The sequence below is a fragment of the Cavia porcellus genome, unplaced genomic scaffold (genome assembly GCF_034190915.1).
Source record: "Cavia porcellus strain 051 isolate PalLab524CR breed Dunkin Hartley unplaced genomic scaffold, mCavPor4.1 scaffold_1, whole genome shotgun sequence".
Taxonomy (NCBI): Eukaryota; Metazoa; Chordata; class Mammalia; order Rodentia; family Caviidae; genus Cavia; species Cavia porcellus.
In genome coordinates, this window is record NW_026947484.1 from 61,079,664 (window position 1) to 61,104,376 (window position 24,713).

The 24,713-nt window shown below is 46.5% G+C and overlaps 1 protein-coding gene across 1 annotated transcript in view; it reads right to left on the minus strand.

Annotated features, from left to right (window-relative positions):
- Positions 1-24,713, minus strand: part of Prtg (protogenin) — an 80,781-nt gene that overhangs the window by 26,177 nt on the left and 29,891 nt on the right. Inside the window, exons 4-11 of the mRNA XM_063249118.1 lie at positions 24,417-24,550; positions 21,203-21,340; positions 20,810-20,968; positions 20,174-20,333; positions 19,167-19,414; positions 17,107-17,271; positions 14,267-14,572; positions 13,287-13,475 (exon numbers count right to left, since the gene is read on the minus strand). Coding sequence (XP_063105188.1) covers positions 13,287-13,475; positions 14,267-14,572; positions 17,107-17,271; positions 19,167-19,414; positions 20,174-20,333; positions 20,810-20,968; positions 21,203-21,340; positions 24,417-24,550 — 1,499 coding nt within the window. The remainder of the gene's footprint in view (positions 1-13,286; positions 13,476-14,266; positions 14,573-17,106; positions 17,272-19,166; positions 19,415-20,173; positions 20,334-20,809; positions 20,969-21,202; positions 21,341-24,416; positions 24,551-24,713) is intronic.

A 24,713-nucleotide genomic window follows, 5' to 3' on the forward strand; every position in this document is an offset into this window, starting at 1 on the left:
CTGTTTGTAAACATTTCATGGATAAAGCAGGGCTAGCAATGTGTCAATCGACAGACCTTTACAACAGCCCACCTTCCGAGCGCTGCTCTGTGTAAGGTGTGTTAACAGCACCCTTAGTGACGGGTGCACTGCCCCTGCAATGCCACCCTTTCACTCGGAGGCACTGATTAAAAATTAGAGACATACCACGGGTACTTTTAGCTTTTTGAAAATTATTTTTTAAACATTTCGGTGTGCCTGCGTTCTCATTCTCTTGTCTTTATGTCCTTCAGATACATGAAAGTGTGCACACACACAGACACTTATTATGCTGAGTCATCCCAACAGTTCACACACACACACACACACACACACACACACACACACACACACTCCCCGAGACCAGGGACTCCTTCTACTTAGCTGCAATATCATTATGCCCAACAAATTCAACAGTGATACAGAAATGCATGTTTTGAGTTTGAGTCCTGCTACAAAATAAAAAGGTATATGTTCTGTACTTAACTGTGCAAAACTGTCTCAGAAATGTTCTTTACAACATTTCCCATAAGAATCCAGCCAAGGGTCCAAGTCCACCCATGGCTCCATCATCGAAATCGGTGCTTCCTGCCTGCTACAAGCTGGGCGTCTCTGAGCACACTGGCCTGGCTGTGCTGCTCTATGCCTCGCGATTTGGATTTACCTGTGTCCTCCTTTACTCAAAAAGTGATCCAGGCTGAACATTTTGGCAAGAATACTATGCAGGTTAAGTTAGGACTCTGACTTTCACAAACAGAAATAAAACTTTAAATCCTTTTCGTGAGTGAGGACTTGCTAGGCTGCTTACTGAAAAAGGAAGACCTGGTTTCAGAAGCTACCCCAATCCCAGAACAGCCTAACTTTCTTACTGGCTGACCTTAGATCTACCTGTACCAACTTTCTTTCAGGGCTTCTGTAGTGAACTACACCCTCAGCACTTCGTATTATGAGACAGAGTTTCACTAAATCACTCGTGATTGTCCTGCTTGGCCTCCTGGAGTGATGGAATTGCAGGTATGCACCACCACACCTGGCTCTATTTTTTTTTTAATCTATAGGAATGTTTGTGTTGACCGCTTGCTTGATGCAGGACAATAAAAGAACAGGACAGCAGCGACTTGTTTTTGGATTTTTTGAAGTATCTTAGGACATTTTATATAAGATGCAATGTAGATTTCTTTCTTGCCTTACTTGCCAATGAGTCGCACTGAGATGCCAGCTTGGATGAGGTACACAGCACAGGAACAGAACACAGAATCAGGGCCGGCGTGTGTGCCATTTTGTCAGCACAGGAGGGAACAGGCCTGAGACAATCCCTGCCCACATTCCCCAGACAGAGCAGAAGTGGGCCTTCCTGCCTAAAGGTCTCAGAGACTCTGGCGGTCCCTTCTGGAGTTCTGCAGGGTCCAAACTGAGGCCCATCTGCCACAGGTTTTCTTCTGAGGCAAGGGGTCGGGGGGCGGAGTGTAACTATCTGAGAGAGGGGGACATGCTAAAAACCATCCTAGGTGACCATCCAGAAGGAAAAAAGGTTAAAGTTCAAAAAAATTATTTTAATTGTTTCCTCTACTAATATCTTGAAGTCATCCAAAGCCTCATGACTGGTTAAATGACTCTGGAACATAGGAATCTTCTTTCCTTGCTATCTTAAAAGTCACCCTCAAATATAAGTTCAAATGACTTCCAGTTCCACGACTCAATGTCTGCAGGGTCCCACAGCTTCCTGAAGGCTGTGTCTGAGGGTGTGAGCATGTGTTGCAGCCTCTGACCACGAGAACATCATGGTTCTCACAGCCAAGAGCATTTCTAGCTCTCTTCACCTGCCAGGAAGCTCAGAGTCTGCAGCAGCTGCACAGGACCTTGTGGCAAACACAAGGAAGCCTTCATCTTAGCTCCGGCTGATTCCCAGCCCTCTTGCATCAGTGCCCCAGCATCTTCGCTTAGGTGTGAAGGGAACCCTGCAGCACTGACAGCCGGGTGCACGAGTCTTGCGTGGGTCAGGCTCTAGCTTCCTCCTCAGCACTAGGCCCCCAAATCCATTATTTCTCCCTCATTATGATGAAACATGTTTGTTATAGAAAATTTACAAAATTCAGATGAGCAAAAAGAAGACAAAATGCTTGTAATACCAGAGTTAAGCACAGCAAACACTAATTTCCTTTACTATCCATATGCACAAATGTTGAGTTTTATGTATTTTATAATCTGCTTTTTTTTTAGTATTGGAAATCGAACTTAGGATCTTGCCCTTGCCAGGCGGGCGCTTATACCACTGAGCTATATCCCTAGCCCCTTATAATCTCTTTTCTAAAAAACCATTATGAACTATTCCAGTCATTAAATAAGTTGCTATGGCATTCTTTTAATGTCCACATATGTGCACATTACACGACATGCGACAGTTTACTTGATGAGATCTATGCAGCTAAGTATTTAGGGTTTCTTCGGCTTTGCCTCGGGACTGTCCAGGATCAGGGGCAGGGCCTGCGGTGGGCTCTGGCTCCTGTCTTCTTAGGGCAGTGCTGTCTAGCCATGGGATTTCCAGGTGCAGAAGAACATGCAGGTCACAGGTCGTCTCTCTTTTCTGGCACTGCCCACTGTATCCCCGGAACACCGCGTCCAGCTTCAGCCCCTCTCCCCCATCCTTCACCTGCACCCGGGCTTCCCTTGCCTCTGCATCCTTGCTTTTGCTGAGTCTGTGTCTCTGCCCTGAGTCACCAACCATCAGCAGGGAGACGCAGATTTACAGCGGTGACTGCCAGGTCTGGTAGGTTTCCCCAGCTCTGAGGGAGCCTTGGGACCTGGCAGCGTCAGTGTGCGGCTTTCCTGACCGACGTGTCTTGTCGCCTGGGTGGGGGGTTTCCCAGCCTGGGGGTCGGTGCCTGGGAGTCCAGGACTGCCCATAATTCTTCTATTACCGGCTGACTGGATTCATCCTTTAGATCTCACCCTGTGTCACCTCCTCGGACACAGCTCTCCTTACACTTGGTGGGGTGCACTGCTGCTCAGCTGCCTTCCCAGCCCCCCTCTCAGGTTGCCTGCATCCCCTAAAGACTTAGACAGTAAGTAGTCAGGCGAATGCCTACTTCCTCTCGGGACCGAAAGCTTCATGATCAGATTCATTCTAAAATCCTCATTCCATTCTGAACAACAGGCTCCACATTTTAAATTTTACTCTCCACTGGTCACTTGTTCCATTTCTTTGCTTTGCAGCCATAGAGATGCAACCCAGGGCCTGGCACACACTAGGAAAGTCTCTGCCTCACCCAGCACATGTCCAGGCCCTTCGGCTGGCAGCGAACTTCACTGCACAGGCCTGCATTTATTTACAGCAGATATTATGCCCATGATCAAATAAACACGCAAAAACGTTTTAAAGGCTAAGATAAAAACTATTTTCCTCCATTAATGGCCGGGCTAGTGGCTTCCTAGTGCCTTCAGAGCCTGTAATGAGAACAAAGCTTAAGATTTCATTTGCATTAAGTTTTCTTAAGAACAAAGTTTAAAAGGAAAACAAAACAAAACCCACCAGAGTAATTACTGCTTTATAGCAAATGGTTTTTTCTTTCCCTGGGAAGTTTCTTTCATGTGCTAATTTGGCATTTTAAAAACCTCGGTTTAACTTACTTAGATCTCTGAGGACCTCACACATCTAAAGATCCTTTACATTCACCAGAAACTTCCAGAGTGGTCTAAGGGCTGACAAGCAGTGCGATTAATGGACAGTATTGATTTAATTTCCTACAAGAGTTCTTCCTTCACCAAGGAGATGCTGTTTGTCATTCATGTCAAGCGTTTTACCCTGCTTACAGACACTGAAAACCAGACGAATGCAGAATGCACCCCGGGCTTCCCTTCCTTCCTGAACTCCCACTGACAAGTTCTGGCCAAAAGAACGGTCAACAGCCTCTCTGCAACTACAAGCAGAAAACTATGACTCCTAAGAGAAGAAAACTATGATTTGAGGTTTTACTAGTGCTTAACGAATGACTCAGAAAAGGAGAGGAAAAATCAGTTGAGTAAGCTTCACAATGTAAATACAAAGTGTTGTACAAACCACCGGGCTACTTTACAAGGGAAATACACAACAACTTACGGGTCAGTACAAAGCTGTTAGTTACCGTGCAAATTTCTTCACTGTCTCAACTGAAGTGTTGCTTGGAACTGAGTTAAAAATCCTCCCAGAGAGAAATAGAAGAATTTATGTCTTGTGAGATAATTTTTTGTTGCCTTCGAGGGAAAAACTCGTTTTGTTGTTTTTTGTTTGTTTTCGGTCCTTTTGAGACAGTCTCGCTATGCAGTTCAGGCTGGCCTTGAGCTCACTTTGTAGCCCAGGCTGGTCTTGAATGTGTGGTGATCCTCCTGCCTCAGTGGGAGTGAGGGCTTCCTGCCTGCTGGGCCTCACCTCACTTAGGGCCCTTCTCAGCCTGGCGCTGGTGTCCACCAGGACAGGCTTCCCTGGGGCAGAGGTCAAGGGTTATCTGTGTAGTTTTAGGCAAAAGGATCTTTTTGACTCTTTTCTTTCTCCCATGAAGACAAAATGTATGCATATGAATCACAGCAAGCTAACTTAGGTACTAAAACAGCTCCTCTGTTTCAAGAAAACACAGCATCAGCTTCTCCAGAAACCAGATGCTGCCCAGGCCCTCCCTGCACCATTGTGTGCTGGAAAACTTGCCATGCGGCTGCTGCAACAGCGAGGCGGCTCCCAACCCACCATTTTAGACACAGGCATCAATGCTGTGCTAGAGTAAAAACCTCTGCTTTGCCCTCTAAAATAAAAGCAGAGCCAGTGGTCGAGGGGCCAAAGGATGGTCTGCACATGTTACATCTGGTCTGATTAAGAAGACACATGTGGGGCTGGGGATTTAGCTCAGCGACATAAGCACCTGCCTTGCAAGCAGGTGGTCGTGAGTTCAATCCCTGGTACTGATAAAAAAAATAAAAAGAAGACAGATGTTAAACTGAGCTTGGTGGTGCAGGCCTGTAATCCCAGCACTCGGGAGACTGAGGCAGGAGGATCACTGCAAGTTCAAGACCAGCCTGGGCTACAAAGTGAGCTCAAGGCCAGCCTGAACTGCATAGTGAGACTGTCTCAAAAAAGGAAAAAAAAAAGACAGATGTTTCCAGAGGAGCAGTCCAGGCTGAGACAGGCTGTCTTGGAAGATGGCAACCACTAATTCCGGAAGGAAGGCCGAGAGTCCAGGAAAAGGCTCATGATTTTTTCTCAATTATTTTGTTGGGTCAGATAGATTTTGGAAAGATGGTGAAAAGCAATAAAGGCTATATTTACAGGCTGTGTTGCTGTCCTTTTCTCTCTCCAACTGACCCCAAGGCATGGAACAGTTGTTCATCACATCTGACTGCCATGGACAAGGCCGGCAGGGCTCCCCGCCTGCCACGCAGGAGGCAGGAGTGCGAGCTTTGACCTGGAGTGCGGTCAGCTACAGCGCTGGACTACGGCATCCATCGGCATCACAAACACTGAAGGATGCAAAAGGAAGTGTCTTCTGTGACTTTCTAGGAGGTCCCATGGAATCCCCCCTAAAGTTCCCCATAATGCAACAGAGCCTAATCCTTGGTTTCTTCTTTAAAATTTCTGTCTATTATGGTAAGTAAAAGAGTCAGATAAATGCTTAGAATTGCACCAAACTGAGAACAAATATAAATATGGCCTTATCTATATGAAAAGAATTTCAATTTCCGGAGGGCAGAGAACAAAGGAAAAAAAAAAAAAAAAAAAACTCCATTGAAAGTTGTAACTCAAATAAATAGACAAAAAACCCAGAGAGCTTGATGTCTCCCAAATCCAGGCAGAGTCCAGAGAGAGCAGGATGCACCTCTCCCAAGCCCCAGGCTGTCCAGGTTTTCTCGTCCTGGGATCCAAAGTGCGCAGCCGCCGTGCAGGAGACCTATGCACACGCTTGAGGGTGACACTAAGCTTCTGGGGTCCTGGGAGGCACGGGCACAGCAGGAAAGCAGGGATCTAAGCAGCGGCCTGGGCAGCCGGGCTCAGGGTCCCCATCCTTCCCGGCACAGGAACTTCACTGAGTCACTGCCGTGGGGCAACATCTATGATTTAAAACATGAACACTCACTTGCTTGATGACGACAGCTGTGGCCTGCACTGAGGACAACACTGGTCAGCCTGGGCTCAGGCAGCCCTGGCCCCTCCCTGCTGCCCCTGGTCCTGCCTGTGTGCACTTGTCCTTCCAAAGGTCTTAGCACCGCTCCACTGCCATCGGCAGCGTCTCCTGCCCATTCTTGCCTGTGGCCAGGACAGTGGGCTTTCCGAGAGGAGTGCATTTTGTTTGAGCCCTGTAGAAGGGACTCCAGGTCCTGGCCTCCAGGTCCCACTGCACTGGGGCCTCGTCTCTGCCCTACCCAGGACTCTGCTGCAGCTGCTGCAGACTGAGGAGCCGCCTGATGATTCTGTTTTTGCTACATTTTAGGCCTTTCTGACTGGAATGCTTTTCCCCCAGTTCTCAGTCTGACGAACTCACCTTCCCCACACAGGGAAGTTAGACATTTATCCTCGCTCGGGGCCAGACACTCAGCTGAACCTTGTGACGCTGGAGGTGATGTCACGGGCAGGCGCCAGGGTGGCCGTGCAGGCCTCGGCCCAGGTGTGCACAAGACACTGCAGTAGGGGAGTAGGGGGAGGCTCGGTGATGAGCTCATTCCCAGGACCTACCCCTTGGCTTTTTATTTGGGGACAGGGCTCCCTAAGCTGGTAAACTGTCCCTGCTGAGCTTGAGTCTAGAGTCTTCCTGCCTCAGCCTCTCCAAGTGTTGGGACTGTAGGTGTGCACCACCATGCCTGGCTGACAAATTTATAAAATTTAAAAATACTTAAAGATAAACTTAATTTAAAATCTATAATCAGGATAAACAGTAATGAAACAACACAAGACAAACTGGTACAGACAACAAGCTTATATACTAAATTTTATAGGTGCAAAATTGTATTTGTATATATCCACAGTTCTAAGAAAAATATACATTGCACTCACTCTAAAATGTAAAATCCTGTCTTTCTACTTGTCTCTGTCTCCTAAGCAGCGCTTTGTAAAGAATTAAAAACAACGAGGTCAGAGTCGCACAGTGCAAGGTGGTTTCCAGTCGAAGACCCAGATGTGGATCTTCATGCTTCCAAAGCTGTCCATCTCGATGTGCGGGAGCACAAAGATCCAGGCCAGAGCCCCTAGCAGGTGGGGCGGCACCTTAGAGAAGGTGGAGTCCCTGGCTGGCCATTGCACGGTGCCCACGCGTGTGAGTGGGCAGCTGAGAGAGCTCGAGTGTGTTGTCTTCCCAGTGACCACAGCTCCGAGCTTCCCCCTGTGGGGTCAGGACAGCCTTCCTTCCTGACCAGCAAGCCCTAAACTCTGTCCTTTATTGCTTATTCACAGCACCATGACACAAATCTAAGTGATCTGGCAGGGGCCAACACAGAGGTGCACAGAACAGGCTTCTGGAGGTACAGGACAGGGCACCGGGCTGGAGACCGAGGCCTCTGAGTGCCAACACACGTGGAGGGCAAGATGATCACACTCACCAAAGCCACTGTGACACAGGCAGGACTTGGCCTGCAGAGATGTGTGCAGGCCAAAGACCCAAAGGCCTGGATCATGGGCAGGGGGTTGACAGGGGGTGGGCGCTGAGTCCAGCCAGACACAGTGCTCTGATCAGGCTGCTGGGCACTGCACTACGGAGACTGGATAGTGTCCCTCCAAAGCCGCCAGCTCCAGAGACCTGATGCCTGAATGCTGCCTGTCAGCTAAATGTGGATTTTGCCTTTTAAGTGACTGGAAAGAAACTGTTAAAGACTACTATCTCTTAACATACCAAAACTGTATGGAACTAACCACCAAGGATGGATGTGGGGTGATGGAACACAACAGCAAGCAGGAGGATTTTAAAATTATTACAGTGAAAGACACACAGCCATTAACTACTTCTCCCCTGCAGCCAACACACTTCGCCCACCGTTCTTGCCCCCTTCTGAAGCGATTCTGATGTCCTCTTTCCTGGGTGCTCAGAAGTACAATAACCACTGCTGTCCAGCACCATCTGGTGGAAAGGCAGCTGTAAAACCGTAGTGCTGTGTCCTCACCCGCCTTATCCACTGGATCTGGCACCATGTAACTTCTGGCTTCTCCCCACAGATGCTGCCAGGGTCACCACCTGTCCTCCGAGGGACCCAGCCAGACAGGGCCAGGCCCCCCCCGCCCAGGCTCCGTCTCTAAACACCGCCATCTGTGGGATCAGGCACCCACGTTTCATCCTCCTATCATTTTTAAATTGCTATTATTTGGTATCAAGAATTGAACTCACAACCTCACACTTGCCAGACAGGCACTGTGCCACTGAGCCATAGCCCTGGTTTAAAAGTTATTATTATTCCTATGTGAAAAGTGAGGTGACTAGCCAGGATGTGATTTGTTAATAAGCTATGGAGTCTGATGTCAAATCCAGGCAGCCAAGACCAAGCCCCATCGCAGGCAGCTGCTCCCCAAGCTGGCGCCCAGGACCCTGTGTAGAACATCTAGGTTCGCAAGGGCTGGTGACCTGAATGCCCCAACAGCTGCAAAGTACTTTAGGATGGGAGAGACCTTTTAGTGTTCAAGATGAAGAATGGAAGGGAAACTGCCAGCTAATGCGCCTCTGTACATTCTGTGTTGAACCTGCAGTTTCTGCAGCCTGCAAACATCCTGTCTTTAAATGGTGTGACCGCATTTGGCAAATGAAAAATCCTGTTTTGCTTGCTTGTTTGTATACTGTCTTAGTAGCATTTGTTTTAGTAACAGGGTTTTTCTAAAGAAGGAAATGCTCCATTTCTTTTGAAATACTGACTTCTATAGTTTTCAAGTATTTACTCAGTTCTAAACTTCAATCATACTTGGCAATGCAAATACTGTGAGAACTTTCAGATGCTTTCACTCCAGCTTTGACTCGCTCTGGCTGGTAACAGATCAAATGCAGCACAAGAAGGGAAATAAGCCAGATGTGGTGGTACATGTCTGTGACCCCAGCACTGGGGAGGCTGAGGCAGGAGGATCAATGAGAGATCCAGGCCAGGCTGGGCTACATAGTGAGCTCAAGGGCAGCTTGAATTACAAAATGAGATCCTGTCAAAAGAAAGAAAGAAAGAAAGAAAGAAGAAACAAGGCAAAAAGAAAGAAAGGTAAATATCTAATAAGCCAGTGACCTGCAACTTATGACTATTACTTTTGTTATGTCACAATTTTCCCTCACACCTTCAGTTTTCTGACCTACAAGAGCAAGTCTGTATGAAATCTCCTGACTTCAGTTAAATCCATTATAACTCTTTGAAGGGAAAGAATGAAAAAGCATAACCACTGCTCAGAGAAACTATTTCTACTACTGAAAGTGGAAGGCAGCAGCGAGAACTCCAGAGGCAAAAAACGTGAAGTATGTCCCTAGAGACTGTGCCTCTGCTAAATAACATGACGGTGCGAGGGGAATCCCACACTCACCCTAAGAACAGTCTGTCAGAAAATAAACACTGAGCCACATGAGGGCAGCCGGTGGGGCCGCTCTGCAGGGACCAGGATGTGCGGTGCCTGCGTTGGCTCTGTCCCTCTGCGGACTCCAGTGCCTGGAACAACACCTGACCTTGTTCAGGGGTGTATTATGTGCTGTGAGTCAGGAACCAGACCTCAGATGGCAAAAGGCATTGCAGCTGACCAGGACTAGGACTGTTATAAAGTGGTGCATCTGGGCCCCAAGCTCAGGAAGTGTAGACCAAAAGTTGTGAAAAGCCACATTAGAAGGGTTTTCAGTGCTAGGAGTTTCCAAAGGTTTTTTTTTTTTTTTTTCTTTCTTTCTTTTTTTTTGAGACAGTCTTACTACATAGCTCAGGCTGGCCTTGAACTTGCTATGTAGCCCAGGCTGGCTTAGGACTCACACTGATCCTCCTGCCTCAGCCTCCTGAGTGCTGGGATTTAGAAGTATGCACCACCAGGCCTGGCACCAGAGGTCTTCTGAGCCTTATTTAAGGCTTGTGTGACAGGAACAAGGGAGCACAGATGCTCAGACAACTTCGGCTGTCCTTAAGACATGTCTCCTGAGTTTCTAAACTGAGTGATTCTAGCTCTCTCTTTTAAAAAGTGCCTCTTATTGTTTGTTTTTTGAGACAAGGCTCTTGACAGATAGTTCAGGCTGGTCTTGAACTCATTATGCAGCCCAGGAACCCATGTTAGCCTTTTGTTCTCAGGCCCTGCACCTGCACCACCACACCTGCCTAAAGAAAATTATTACTGTAAAAAGGTTTATAATACAAAGTGATGAACCGAGTCTCTTTCAGGCAAAGATATCCTCCTCTGCTTCAGAGGAAAAGTCACGAGCCCCTCAGCCATGGGACTGGCCTGCCAGTGGCTGGTCTGCTTGCTTTTCTTTCTTGAGCTACAAAACCACACAACCAAACCTTATTATATTGTGGCAAAATATGCCACCGAGAAATCGAACTTCACCTCAGCAGACTTCCTTACAAATTGAGGTGGGGCTTGACATCTCATTTTTAACCAGGAATTGTTTCTTTGGATTCCTCCTCGCAGTATCTGGAATTCTGATTTTGGATTTCTAAACAAACAAGCAAACTAACAAACGTGGGCTCTGCAGGTGCATGAAGCACGCACCTTACTTTTTAACTATTTTGGAACTCTACATTTGGTGCTCGATCATGCTTGCTAGGAAATTAAATACAACAAGTTCTTTGACAAACAAAAGCTAAGGTGATGAACACCAGTGCCCAAATTTTAAATAAACAACAGTAACATCTAAATCATCTTCCCCTTCACATTCTACTACCTAAGACCAGATGATTCAGTCAGAAAACAGTCCCTTCGCGTTTAGAAACTCCAACTTCAGAGTTTAAAGCCAATTTCTAAAATGGGAATTTTTTGTCTCTCAGTCTGTTACCAATGAGCACAAGCGTGTGGTGAACTTTGCTTCATTTGATGGTGTGATAAATATAACAAACACCTGGCTTACAACCCCCGCTAACCATGCAAAGTGCCTAGGAAAAAATTCAAGGGAAAATAATGACAAAGAGGCAGGACCCTAAAGCAAACACAGCACATTACATCACACAACCTTGCTTCCACCGCGGCCCCAAGCGCGAATCACTTCTGAAGTCGAACCCGAGCAGACCAGCAACTCCAAACTCTTTTGTTGCTTGGCCAGGGTCCAAATCACACTATTAAAAAAGACACGAGACCCTTTAACCATGTTCAAAAGCAAAGCACCCCATGGCTCAGAGAACTAAGCTCTGAGTTATTTTCAAGTAACTTTCACTGCTCAGCACAAATGAATTTAATCAGAAATCTGGGCAGCTGCTGGACAAGGGTTCAGTGCGATATTCACTGCTTTAATGTTTCCTGCTGTACACAGCAGCTAAATTCATCACAGCTCCACGGCACCCTACAATGCCTGACTCAGGAAAGCACACAGAAATGTGGGATTTGTCTTGAATTGAAAACCAAAAACCCATTTACTGCTTCTTTCCTTTCTGAACAAAGAAGCATCTCTACGTCCAGGGAGCACGTGTCCCAGTCACACACTTCTCAAATTGCAAACCTGATTACCTGACGTGGAAGGAAATGGTGTGACCGGGGTATCACCAGCGTGAAATGAAATTGTAAGGCATCAGCTTCTTACTCCGACTGACGGTGAATTGGCACACAGAAGTGTTTAATTTCATTTCGGAGCCCACTTAGCAAATCCAGCTCCAGTGGAGTACCCTTCCCTGCAACAGCTCGGGGGCGCCGAGGGTTCACCCGAGGACATCAAGCTCCCTTAACCTGCTGCCCTCAGTCCATCACTCTCCGTTAACCAGGCAGAACACCAGATGCTCTGGCATGGACGGTCACAGATGGTCAACGGCCGAGTGACAAGAGGCAGCACAGGAGCGGCTGGGAGCTGGGCTGGCGCGCCCGCCCGCCTCAGTCTAAGGCAGGACCTGGCTCTCAGGTGGAAAGACATCAAGGGTAGCCAGCTGTCAGCCACAGGTGCATGAGCCTGCCTAGCACAAAGGTGCTCTGGGTTCCACAGGTGGAGGGAGCCCTGTTCCCTTTTTTCTCATAAACTTTCCTCTCTCCAGGACAAGCTACTTGGGGCGTGTGCTCAAGAAAAGCGCAGCAAAGAGCAATGTGTTCGCTCATATCTTCTACAGATTTGTTCTACCCTAACAGGAAACCAGAAGTACAGCTCTGATCTGTGATTTTGTAACTGCTGCTCCAACTCCTGCTCCCTCCTGACCCTGAGTAAAATGTTCTGGAACCATGGCAGACAGGAGGGCTTACAGAGCCTGGGCAGAGGAAACGCTGGACCCTGGGGACTCCAGGCTGCGCAGACACTGCTGCAGCACCTGGCCAAGGAAGGGCAGCTGGGACATCTGCAGCTTCTCCTCATCAGTTACAGAGTCAGGCGACGGAGCCACAGCAAAACTAACTTAACTCAAGGCAGATTAAATTAAAGAGCAACCTAACAAGATTACAAAGCAAACGCCATCTGGAAATCTCAGGCAGGGAGTGCAGGACCCCAGGGCTCCACTGCCTGGTTCCAACCTGGTGCTGCTGAGCCAGAGGCTACGAGGTGCGAGGAGGCTGAGGTCGTGCCTGCCACTATTTCAGATGCTGCAGGGTGGGAGCAGCTGGGAGCAGGCAGATCAGAGTGACACCTGCACGTCACGGTGAACACCTACTTGGGAGCAGCGCCACCCATACATGGTCAACCTGATCAGGAGCTTGCTTTAGAGACACATTTCTTAACTTGTGACTAGACATGCCGACATGAAATTCTTCTCTTCTGCAGACAGGGAGACCGGGAATAGGACAGTTATGGTAGAAGGCTCAGGAACCCAAATGGGAGGTAAGTGTGGTCTCTCCAGCACCCTTGGATCAGAGTTGGAGGAGGCAAACATTTACAGTTACTGGATCCCAGGCAAGGGTACTATTTCGTACATAACCTGCATAAATTAGTTTATATTTGTGTAGCATGCTCAGGAAATTCTGAGTTCCACTTCATGATTAGTCATTCGGTGAAATTCCTATTCCACATTCCTATTCTCCACATACCACACTTTCCCACGCCTGATCAGAAAGCTCACACTACCAGGAGTGAACTCCAAAAGACAGCATTTCTAGAGCACAGGACGTGTGACAGGAAAATCAGGCCTTCCTTTGTCTCCAGCCCCTTCTCCTGTCTGGGAGCCGACCCCGCTCTCCCAGCTGTCGGGATAGGACTCACCCAGGCCACTGAGCGTATGCAGCAGCTCGCTGGGGGCCAGGATGATGGGTCCGTGCTCCTGCTGCCCCTCCTCCTTGTAGAACAGCTTGTAGCCCTGGATGGCCGCGGGGTCCTCGGCATCACGCTGCCACCTTACAGAGATGGTGGTGCAGTTCAGAGGCTCCAGGTGCAGCTCCGGAGACCTGGGGACTGGAGAACCAGGTGGAAGGGCTGTGTCACCCACACCTGTCCCCAGGAAGCCCAACAAGGGGCCTCCCTCATCTTTAGCCGACAGAGACAAAGACGTTCAATTCTAACATTCACAAAACTTCACAATGACACTAGATTGTGACACAGAATTAAAAATGTACTACCTCCAAAGGAATTAAGTACACACATAATAACAAAATGATATCTATACAGGGGCAATAACTACTCTCGTACAGTACAGTAATACTCTTCTGTGAGAACAGCAGCAGCAGCAGCAGCCAAATCCCTGCTACATCCATGTGCAAGAGCGTGGCCCCTTCTTGCAACCTTTTTTTCTGAACTGATAGTCTCATTTTTAAACTGAGTTAGTATTAAATGGGTTTCTGCTAACAGAGTACTTCTGGTAATTCTGTTCGTTTTGGCAAAGATTTTGCTAAGCAAGTTTATGATATAATCAAAAGTTTATAAAGTAAATAATTGAATCTGGTGCTGGCAAAAACAATTTTTAAAAGAGGGAGTAGAGGGGAAGGGGAAAAAAGAGAATTGAGCTGTGCTCTGCCATGTACCGATTACCCACAAGGGATGCAAATATGTGCTAATAAAAATAAAAACTTTAAAAATGTTTTGAGCTACAAGCAAAAAAGAGATTACTAAAAGTTTAACTATTTTCAGTTAAGTCCACAATCTATGGGGCATTTTTATCCACACAGTGAAAGTGTAAAATACAACTAAGAGCAGAGAGTCTGAACGTAGAGCCCTGCCTGGGTCTATCCCCGTGGGGTGGACAGTACCTTGCACGCTGGTGGCCTTGGGCGTCTTGTGTGAGGTCCACACCGAGGACTCTCCCAGCCCCACTTGAGTGGCTGCAGTGATGCGCACCAGGTAGACGCTGTCGGGCCGCAGGCCTTGCAGCAGGTGCTCGTGCGAAGTGCCTGGGAGCTCCAGGACCTGGACGGTGCTGTCGGTGCTCAGGCGGAAGGACAGGCGGTACAGCACCACGCGGCCCCGGCGGTACTTGGCTGGGATGGGCAGCCAGGAGATCAGGATGTCGGTGGGGCTACGGCTTGTCAGGCTGATCTCTGGAGGCCTCAGTGGAACTGGGTGGGAGGGAAACAAGCTGTTCAGAGGCAGGGCATCCTGAGGAATCCCTACTACGGCTCAAGGTGCACTTGGCTCTCACAGAGGCGTTCGAGGAACAGAGTATTACAGAATGAAAGCACAATCATGAGCAGACAAGGGTGTGGAATCAAAGAAAGCATGGTGTTAACCAATGTGTGAGGGCTTGCTGTTTGGGGTAAAAATGAGAATATGTAGCACTCATGTAAAACATGAAACCACTTTTCCAATTTTCAGGATGATAATCTGATTAGCAAGAAGCCAAGTACTTTACATCAGGAAAACAGTAAAGATGCCTCAAGAGCATGGGATAAAAGGTATAAAAGTAAAAGCTTTCATCTTGAGAAGACAGCCTCAGTGCACCATGCTATAGAAAGGTCTCCTAGGAAACTGGTTTCCCAGTATTCAATTCACAGTACGCAGCCATCCAGGCACTCAGAAGCCTCTGCAGTTATAATGCAAAAGGGTCTAGAAACTGCTCAAGTGGCAACAAATCATGGCATTATTCATGTGGTACTGGTTGTACTGGCATGCAGAATGCAAGAACTGTAGGGTCACAGAGACTTCCACTCGGACTTCAGAAGAAGCCCTGGGAGGCCAGGCGGTGTGCTCCTGTGAGATCAGTGGGTGAAGCTGGGAGAACGAAGACAAAGGTGAGTGGAGACTCCAGAAAGATGGAGGAGCCAGGAACACAGAAATCCAAAAAAAGCAGCAGGCAATGAGCAAAGCCAGCCCAGGAGAGAGGCCATGAGGGCTGCAGCATTTATAATAGCATGGGGCAGGCCTGCCCACACAGTCCACAGTTCACATCTTTGCCCTGGGTGCTGGACACAGAGCTACAATGCTTACTGTGTGCCCTGCTGGATTTTGTTCTTGCTTTGTCTTATATCTTTCTATTCGCCTATTCCTCTATTTCGGAATGGGAATGTTTACCCTGTGTCACCGCATGTCAGCAATGTTTAACTGTCTAATTTTTGCAGGGGGCTAGAGCTAAGAGTTTTCCTTGCATCTCAGACTCTGAGACCGTGGAGTTGGACTTCAACAATGCTGGATCTGTTATAACTCTGATGACTCTTGAGATGGAGTAAATGCAGTTTACATAATGAGATGGACATGAGCCTTTTGGGGGTCAGGGGTGGAATATTATAGTTTAGATCGAGATGTTCCCCAAGGGCCTCACGTGCTCAAGTGCCAGTCTTCTGGAAGGTGCCTGGCTTACTGAGATAGTAGAGCTGACCTGCAGGGGGGTCCCTGGGGCTGGGCCCTGGAAGGGTATATATCTAACTTGCTGGCTCTTTGCTTCTCTTTCTGCTTCATGGCTTTCAAGACCAGAGCAGCTGTTTTCCACTCAGGACCCTACACCATTCCTTTCTGCCTTAGAGCCAGCCAACTATGGACTGAAACCCTGAGCCAAGGAAAACTCTCATTTTTTACATTGTGGGTATTTGGTATTGTGACTCAGCAACGAGAAGTTACCAGTTACACATACGCATGCACACACGCACGCACACCCCCCATGACAAGTCAGCTTGTGTTTCCCCCTTGACAATACCAAAACAGATGTTATCAAATGCAGTGTGTTTACTAGAGATATCAGAGACTCACTCTGATTGCAGCACAGTCTTGAACAAAAACTCAAAGTTGGAATTCAGCACCCAAGTAAGTGGAAATTTGATACTTGGTGAAACTCTGATTAAATAAGTGGCATTATAAATGTGTGTGTAAAGATCTGGAACCAAATGAACAAAAGGACAGATTTGGGAATTACTTATATAATGCTATTTTGAAAACAAGTACTTTTATTCCTCTAGGATGTGAAACATCTGTAAAGAGAGAACAGTGTAATCATTCCCTTCCACAGCAAATAGGAAAATGGGCACCCCCGGAGAGAGTGAGCCCATTTCCACAGTACCCTAAGGGGGGCCAACAAGATTCTAGGGGAATCTTAATGGATTGAACTCCTGCCCTCCAGGTCTTACTATGTCCTGGCTGGCCTCAAACTCCTCCTGCTTCAGCCTCCCAGAGTGCCAGGATTACAGGTGTGCACCCCACACCAGCTCTATGGTATGAGGTGGGGGTCTGCTCTCTTGGAGCCCAGGGGATCAGTAACAAATGAACAAGTGTTACACGTACCTAGTAGATAACCTAAGTGCTACTTTATTAATTGAAGGTTTTTAAAACTGAGAAGCACTAAGTTCAATAAACTCCCACTTCCAAAAGCCCGTCACCATCAGTCACTCTACACACCCACTATGTAGCATTCCTTGTATTTTTTCATGCCTAGAAGAACTTACATTTTGGTGCTATAAGGTAAAAAAAAGAACTTATTTACAATTTAGACTAGAAAATACAGTAAGAATTTACCATCAAACTTATATTATGAATCATAAATTCTTTATCCTAAGTGAGCTACTGCTGACGGATTGCTATTTAAACGTCTTTTTAACCAAAAGGAGGCAATTTTCCCTCACTGGGCACAGGCGGGCTCCCTGATGATGCCGCCTGCAGCTCCTACCGTCCTCCAGGGTGCTCTGGGTCACGTGGTCCGACATCTGGCTGGCCCCCATGGGCATGTAGGCCACGATGTAGAACGAGTAGTTGCTCGCCGGCTCCAGGTCATCGATGACATAATGAGTGGTGTCATTGCCGAGGACGACCTGGTACTCCTCGTTATTCAGACCTGGAGCAAAGAACTCGTGTTCACAGATCACGGATATTCACAACGGTTAGCAAAACTCTTCCTCTCGCTCTGAGACACTGGGTTCCTGGGCCTAGCCCCATCTCTATCTTTATGACTCATTACAGAGTCTTTGGTGAACAGAGAGGTCCTTCTTTTTAAAAAGTAACGATGGAATTGTCTTGCTACAAATTACTTCCCAAATAAATCAAACGGAAAAGAAGGAACCTTCCTGAAACTCTGCTTCCCCTTCAACCAGAGCTGCAAGCAGGGTGGAGTCTAGGTAAGGAACGTGCAGAGCCAGGACCCGAATCTAGGGCTATTCTCCTAATGCTTCCACGCAAGCGCCCTTTGCCCTTTGATTATCAGTGAAGGGACAGGGAATGCAACGAGTCCCTTCTTACAAAAACAAACAACCAAAGGTTGTCCTGCAAAAGATCTCACTCTGGCCCACAGACCCTACTAAATCTGATGAATACAAGTTGCTCTTTTATTGATACTAAAAGCAAAAGAATGGGAAGACACTGAAGGTGCTCCAAAAGGCTTTTCCCACAGTGATCTTTTGGAAGAGAAAAAAATTCTCGGCAGTTCTTAATAAATCAGGCAAGGCAAGGTATAGAGGAAGCCTGTCTTGTCAGGGCTTAATCCCTGTGGAGCAGGTCCTCCCCGGTGCTGTATTCATAAACAAAACAGAAGGCAAATTCAGCACTACCTTTTCCCACATTTCTGAATTAACTTGATAGCATTTTAATTAGACAAGATTACAGGCATTTCACAACAGATAGGCTAATGGCTCGTTAATTAGCAATGGCATAGTAGATTTCTGACCTCCCAGACAAGGTCCTTGAGTTCGAATTAAAAAGCTTTGTTCTGCCCCTGAATAGGCCACTGTGCCTCATGCAGAGGCGCTAATGAAACAGGCAGGATGGGAACAAGAGTGGGCTCCACCAGGGTGCATTCCTTTCTCCGCTAAGTCACCAGAGAGGGAATTAGCACAGCACTTCCATTCTTCCTGCAGCCACAACCCGACTTACATTCAAAATCTCCTTTCAACCCACTACAAACTGCAAAAAACAAACAGCAGCAGCGACAACAAAACACCTGTCTCTGAAGACAATTTCAACACGACACCACTCTCGGGGCATCTGAATTTGTGTTACTAAACACTGCCTAAAGCTAGGCTGTTTGTGTCTGGAATTAAAATCTGTGAATCTCTATCACGGATTCTATGAAAAGTTGATGGACAAAGTTCTAGCATTTATAAGTAGCTTTTCTTTTTCCGCTAAGGTTTTGGCCAAAAGCAACATATAAAGATTAAAAAACAAAAATGAAACCAATAATGCTAGGAATTTTAGGACAGACTTCATGTTTGCTTTTATAAGGTAAACAGATATCAGTAAAGAGTGTCCTACTCAAGCTTCAAACGAGTTCCACAATTTCAGAAAACATTTAAAACCCAGAATCCAGTGTGGAAAACCTGACCATGCTTACTCTCCCCTTAAAAAGAACACGCCACAGTGCTTACGGTTTGCACGTAGGCACGTTCACCAATCGGCCTATGTGTCACTGATGGTGGAAGTGGCGTATGGCTCAGGTAAGGAATTTACCTCTTCCAAAAAAAGATTCCTAAGTACAACACTGGGGATTTTAGCAGGCTGAGATGCACTGCCTTAGCTGAAACCAGTTTCTAAACAGAAAAATCTTAAACTGCATTAAACAGCACAGAGCACACAACCACAGTACACTGAGAAATAAACAGAAGCACAGGTGAAAGATTTCTTATTAAAGAGGCAGGTGCCACAGAATTGGAGAACTATTTCGGGGCTTTGGCCAGACACCCTTCATCCCAAAATGCCACCCGGCCACAGAGGAAAACCGAGGTCCCGGCAACTGCGCACCCTCCGCCTTCATGTAGTGCACGGAGTAGGCGATGACTTTGTCGGCGTTGTAGAGGGGCCGGTCCCAGGCCAGCAGGATGGCCGAGCTGGACACTGTCTCCGCGTGCACATTGCAGGGGGCGCTGGGCCTGTCCTCCGACATGACCACTGTCAGCCGGGCCCGGGACAGCACGGAGCCCTGGGTGTTCTCAGCCATGCACTGGTAGATGGCATCGTCTTCAGGTATAATCTGATTAATCACCAGCTTACTATGGGAAGGAAAATTTGAAGAATGACATAAAAATAGAGCTCAGCTACTGCTGCACACTCTGGCTCTAAATGATGACACTTACTGAGAAGGGAAAACTCTACAGTCAGCCCCATTAATGGGACTCTGTATTACTTACTTGAAATTACTAATTTACTTTCTGAGTTTTCATCCATATTTTGATATCCAAAGCCTCTTTGCTTTAAATGAAAACTTAAACTAGTTTTGAAAGTTGGCTGTGGAAGCTGGGATATGGCTCAGGCCACAACACCACGAAAGCAAGGACCTCTCCACTAAGAGCCAGCATTGCTCAAACACCACACAATTCACAAAGTATTGTAATACTTATATAAAATCAGGTCCACCAAAGTTTTAGCTTTGTTGAGCCTAAGTGAGAATGTAACAAGAATTTATACTTGTACTAGTAACAATGTACACTTAAAGTCTGAGGAGTCTCAGAGAATAAACTTTCCTTCTGGCCTTCTCACTCAATGCAGGCAGGGGTGAGACCCCAAAGCACGGCTGTGCGCGTGGTGCTAACTTAGCTCGTGCTCACCACGGCCAGACCTGAGGGCCAGGGAATCACCCAACACTCACTTCACTCACTTTATGCATAAATAAAACACAAAGCATCTATGGCATGCTAGAGCTATAAGTCTTAATTTCTTATTTATTTAAATTTAGCTTTAACTGTCAAGATCATTTACTTCATAATAGAATTGTTTTGCATAAAACCGCTAGCACCTTCTACAGGGCGCACCTGTTGTACATCTTGATTCTGCCGTTCGAGTGCATCTTCCGCCCGTTTTTCAGCCACGACATCTTGGGTGTGGGGATCCCCTCGGCCTGACACACAAACCGAGCGGTGCCAGCGCGGGGCCTCGTTAAACTTTCTGGCCATTCGATAAATGAAGGAGGAGCTGTTTTTGAAAAACAAGAGAAATTTCTGGGGTGCCAGCGGGAGCGACAGGAGGAACACAGCGTGAGAGGCTAGAGGGTCCCAAGTGTCCACACATTCCTCCTGTCCATGTCCGGCAAGGGACTGTCTCTGTATCCCCCGACACCCTAAGGTGTGTGCACCCTCAGTCCTTCCTCATCAGCTGCCAGTGAATAGGGTGACGACAGACTGTAGCACTGCCTGGTGAGTTCACGGGAGATCAGGGGAGGTAGCAAGTGAGGCTTAATGGGGGCACAACTGCACGTGTGCAAATGGCACGTGACTTGGGGAGGGTGGTGCTGTTATATTTTAGCACAAGCGTTTAATTTTTCTTTATGATACCTTTTATCAACCCAGATCAGTGTTACAAAACTCAAGAAAGGAACAAGTAAAGCTCTGAGATAAAATGGCAAATGTGAAAATAATATTTTCTTACTCACATACTAAAAGAAAACATACCTAGGACCGTCAGAGTTGCCATGGCAACCGTGAAGTTGCGTGTGCCAGGAGTGGTGGCCCTGCAGACATACACCCCCGCGTGGTGCAGCCTGACATCTGAGATCAGCAGGTTGCCGTTTCCAAGCATCCGAGTGAAGAAGACGTCGATGGACCTGTGATCTGTGCCAAAGAGGGCGAGACAGTGTAAGACATGACCTGAGATGCGTTAGGAGATGGGTACCCAAGCAGTCGGTCAGAAGTACACAGCCCTCCATTGTACAGCATTTTCCCTACACTGCAATGCCCAAGGAGTTACGGAACCACCAGATGCGTTTTATCTAAAACACGCACCTTGCCAGTTTCACCAGAATAAACAAAATTAAAGGACTCCAAAGACTTCCTCTGCGAACCTACCAAGACGGCTCCACGAAATGATCGGCTTGGGGTTGCCGGTGGCCATGCACTCCAGAACGACTGTCTGGTGGAGGGCCGCGGTGACATTCTGCGGGCCTGCGACGATGGTTGGGGTGTTGAAGGGTTTGGATGCCTTCGCTTGGGGGAGGCAAAGACAGAACACAACAGCGAGTTGTAACAAGTGAGGTATGGGCAAGATGCGTCAAAACAACTCTTAACCACTTCCTCTACAGGGATAGAGCGCACATACCCATAACTCACCTACTTAAAGTGTATAACTTAGCAGTTTTTAGAATTTTCAGGAGGTGAAACTACGATTCCAACTACTTTCAGGACATTTTCATCACTCCAGAAAGAAACAAGCCACCTTCCAAACTCTTTTCTGCAGAATGACAGTTATAACCTATTTCTTGGCTCTTTGGATTCACCTACCCCAGACAGTTAATGCAAACAGAGCAACACAACATAGAGCATCTCCTGGCTGCTTATTCTTACTTAACATGTTTTCAGGGTTTATTCATGTTGCTGGGACACATATCAGTGTGCTCTTCCTTTTTATTATTTTTTTTTCTTTTTCCTTGGCTTTTGTGTGTGTGTGTGTGTATGTAGTACTGGGGATTGAACTCATGACCTCGGCTTGCAAGGCAGGTGCTTATGCCGCTGAGCTAAACCCCTGGCCCTCTCTTGGCTTTTGAGAGTCTTGCTATGTAGTCCAGGCTGTCGCTGAACTCACAGCAGTTCTCCTGCCTCAGCCTCCTGAGTGCTGGGATTACAGGTGTGTGCCATCATGCCTGGCCTTTGTGTTTTTCCTCTTTAATGAGTAATGATTGAGTAACAGTTAACACAGGTAGGACATTTTATCTAGCCATTCATCAAGGGGCTGACATTAGTTACTTTCCATATCCTTTCCTTTTTTCCTTTTTAACTACTGTATTGAAATATGATTATTGTATAAAACGCTGTACTTATTTCATGTATCTAACTTATGAGTTTGGAGATAAATATACATATACTTGTGAGACTATTACTATACCCAAGGCCATAAATATATCCATTACTCCAAAACGTATCTATTTTGTCTTTTATTTTCTTTTCCCTCTTCATTTCAAAATTTAATTATTTTTTATAGTAGGACTACCTAGGATCCATTCTCCATGCCATTTTAAAACTAAAAAATAGAGTATGATTAATTATGGGTCCTGTCTTACAAAGGACTTACTATTCTAGAACTTTCTCCTGTGATATCCTCTGACTGATGCTTCCCCCATTCTCTCATGCACACCTTTATACTCTGGTTCTGTGAATTTGAGAATTTCAGGGACCTCTTAAAAGTGCAATTATGCAGCCTTTATCCTTCTGTTTTGCTTTTCTGACTAAATTTAGTGTAACGACCTCACATCCATGCACGCTATTTTGAATGGCACCTTCCCTTTATAATGGCTGGGTGTTACTGCGCTGTGTGTGCCCATGGCATTCTCTGTACCCATTCACCTGTCACTGGACAATGAGGTTTTCTCCATATCTTTGGCTATTAAGAATTATGTTGTAATGATATGGTGTGCAGACATCTCTTTGACATACTGACTTTGTATCATGCTCAGAAATGAGATGGCTGGGTAAAACAGTCGTTCTATTTTTAGTTTTTTGAGGCACCTCTGTACTGATTTCCGTAGTAGCTCCACCAATTTACATCCCTACTATTAGCTCTATTGGTTTCCTTTCCTGCACATTCTGGAGAGAAAACTTCATACCTGTTAGAATGGCTATTGTTGTTCACTTTGGAGAGGTCTTTTTGAAACAGAGTTTCACTATGCAGTTCAGGCTGGCCTTGAACTCAGGTGCCCAGGTTGGCCTCGAACTCACAGTGGTCCTCCTGCTTTAGCCTCCCGAGTGCTGGGATTACAGGCGGTCACCACCATGCCTACCCTTATCATTCACTTTTAATTGAGACTCGAACACTTTAATACTTATCCTTAGGTTAGTAAGAATCGGGAAGTTGGGGAAGAAGTGGGAACATGCTCTCATCCTTGTCTTCATGTACTACCCAAGAAGAAAGTGTGTTGGGTGCACAGTGTGGGGTAGGCGCCTCCAAAAGTCTAAATTAAACTAAAAAGTAACTTCAGCCTTTATAGTTTCAAAATACTGTAAGCTTTAAAAGACCTTTTAGGAAGCAAAATCTCTTATAAGATATATATTCATATGATGCTCAACAACACCTAGGCCACATGTGCTGGCACATACCTATAATCCTAGCACCCAGAAGGCTGAGGCAGGAGGATCACTGTTGAGTTTAAGGCCAGCCTGGGCTACAAACTGAGATCAAGGCCAGCTTGAACTGCATAGTGAGACCCTGTCTCAGAAAGACAACAAAACAAAACAAAATGACAGAACAAACAAAACAAATCAATGTCTTCAGTGCAGGTTTTCTTTCTCTACATTCAAGTACATTTACATTTAACTCCATTTTAATGAGTTACGGATCTTTTTCTTTATATCTATATCTCTAGCTTTCCTTCTAGCTACGTTCATACAGGGCAAAAATACGTAACATTTGTTTAATGTCAATGATAATTTGTGAATATTGGTATTGGAGATGATATTTTAAAGCTTTTATTTTTGTACTTTTTCCCATGATTTATATAAAATTTTGTATTTTATAAAAATACCAGATTGGGGGCCTGGGGATTTAGCTCAGCGGCATAAGCACTTGCCTTGCAAGCAGGCGGTCGTGAGTTCGATCCCTGGTACCGATAAAAAAAAAAAAAAAAAAAAAAAAAAAAAAAAAAATACCAGATTGGAAACATCAACCATGAACAATTCTGGGGCCAAGAGATTATTGCTTCCTGTTGTTCGTACTTTCTGCATTTTATAATTTTAAAAAACAAAAGAGAAATACTTATAAAATGAATACACAATCTTTTTTTTTTTTTTTTTTGTACCAGGGATCAAACTCATTGACCTTGAGCTTTCCAGGGAAGCACTTATACTGCTAAGCTAAATCCCCACTACCCAGCCTTTCTTAAAGCTAACATAAAACAAGTTAGCCTGGGAGCAAGCAGTTGCTTAACAGACAGAAATGCCCATTTCCCAAATAGATTATAAGGTAACTGAAGCTAGAATGCTGCCCCCGGGAGGGATACTGTCTCGCCAGAGGAACTGCAGGGTGGAGGTGCTCCTGCAATCTCAGGGCCCAGAGATGCTGCGCCAGCACTACCTGGGGTGACGGTGAGTGCAGCCTCAGCGCTCCTGCGCCTGTGGGCCATGGTGGCGGCCACGCAGCGGTAGCTGCCCATGTCCCCTGGGCCCACGTCATAGATCTGCAGCACTCCTGTGGGCAGGGCAGCCATCCTGTCATGAGAAGAGACAGAGGTCAGCTTGCTATAGCATGCATCTTATTTAACACAACCTGTGCCAGGAATGAACACACTCTGTCCCTCTTCCGGGGCCAGAAGCAACGCCTCAGAGGCCTCGTGGCACATGAGCCAGGTCTAGGGTGTGGCCCAGGGACAGT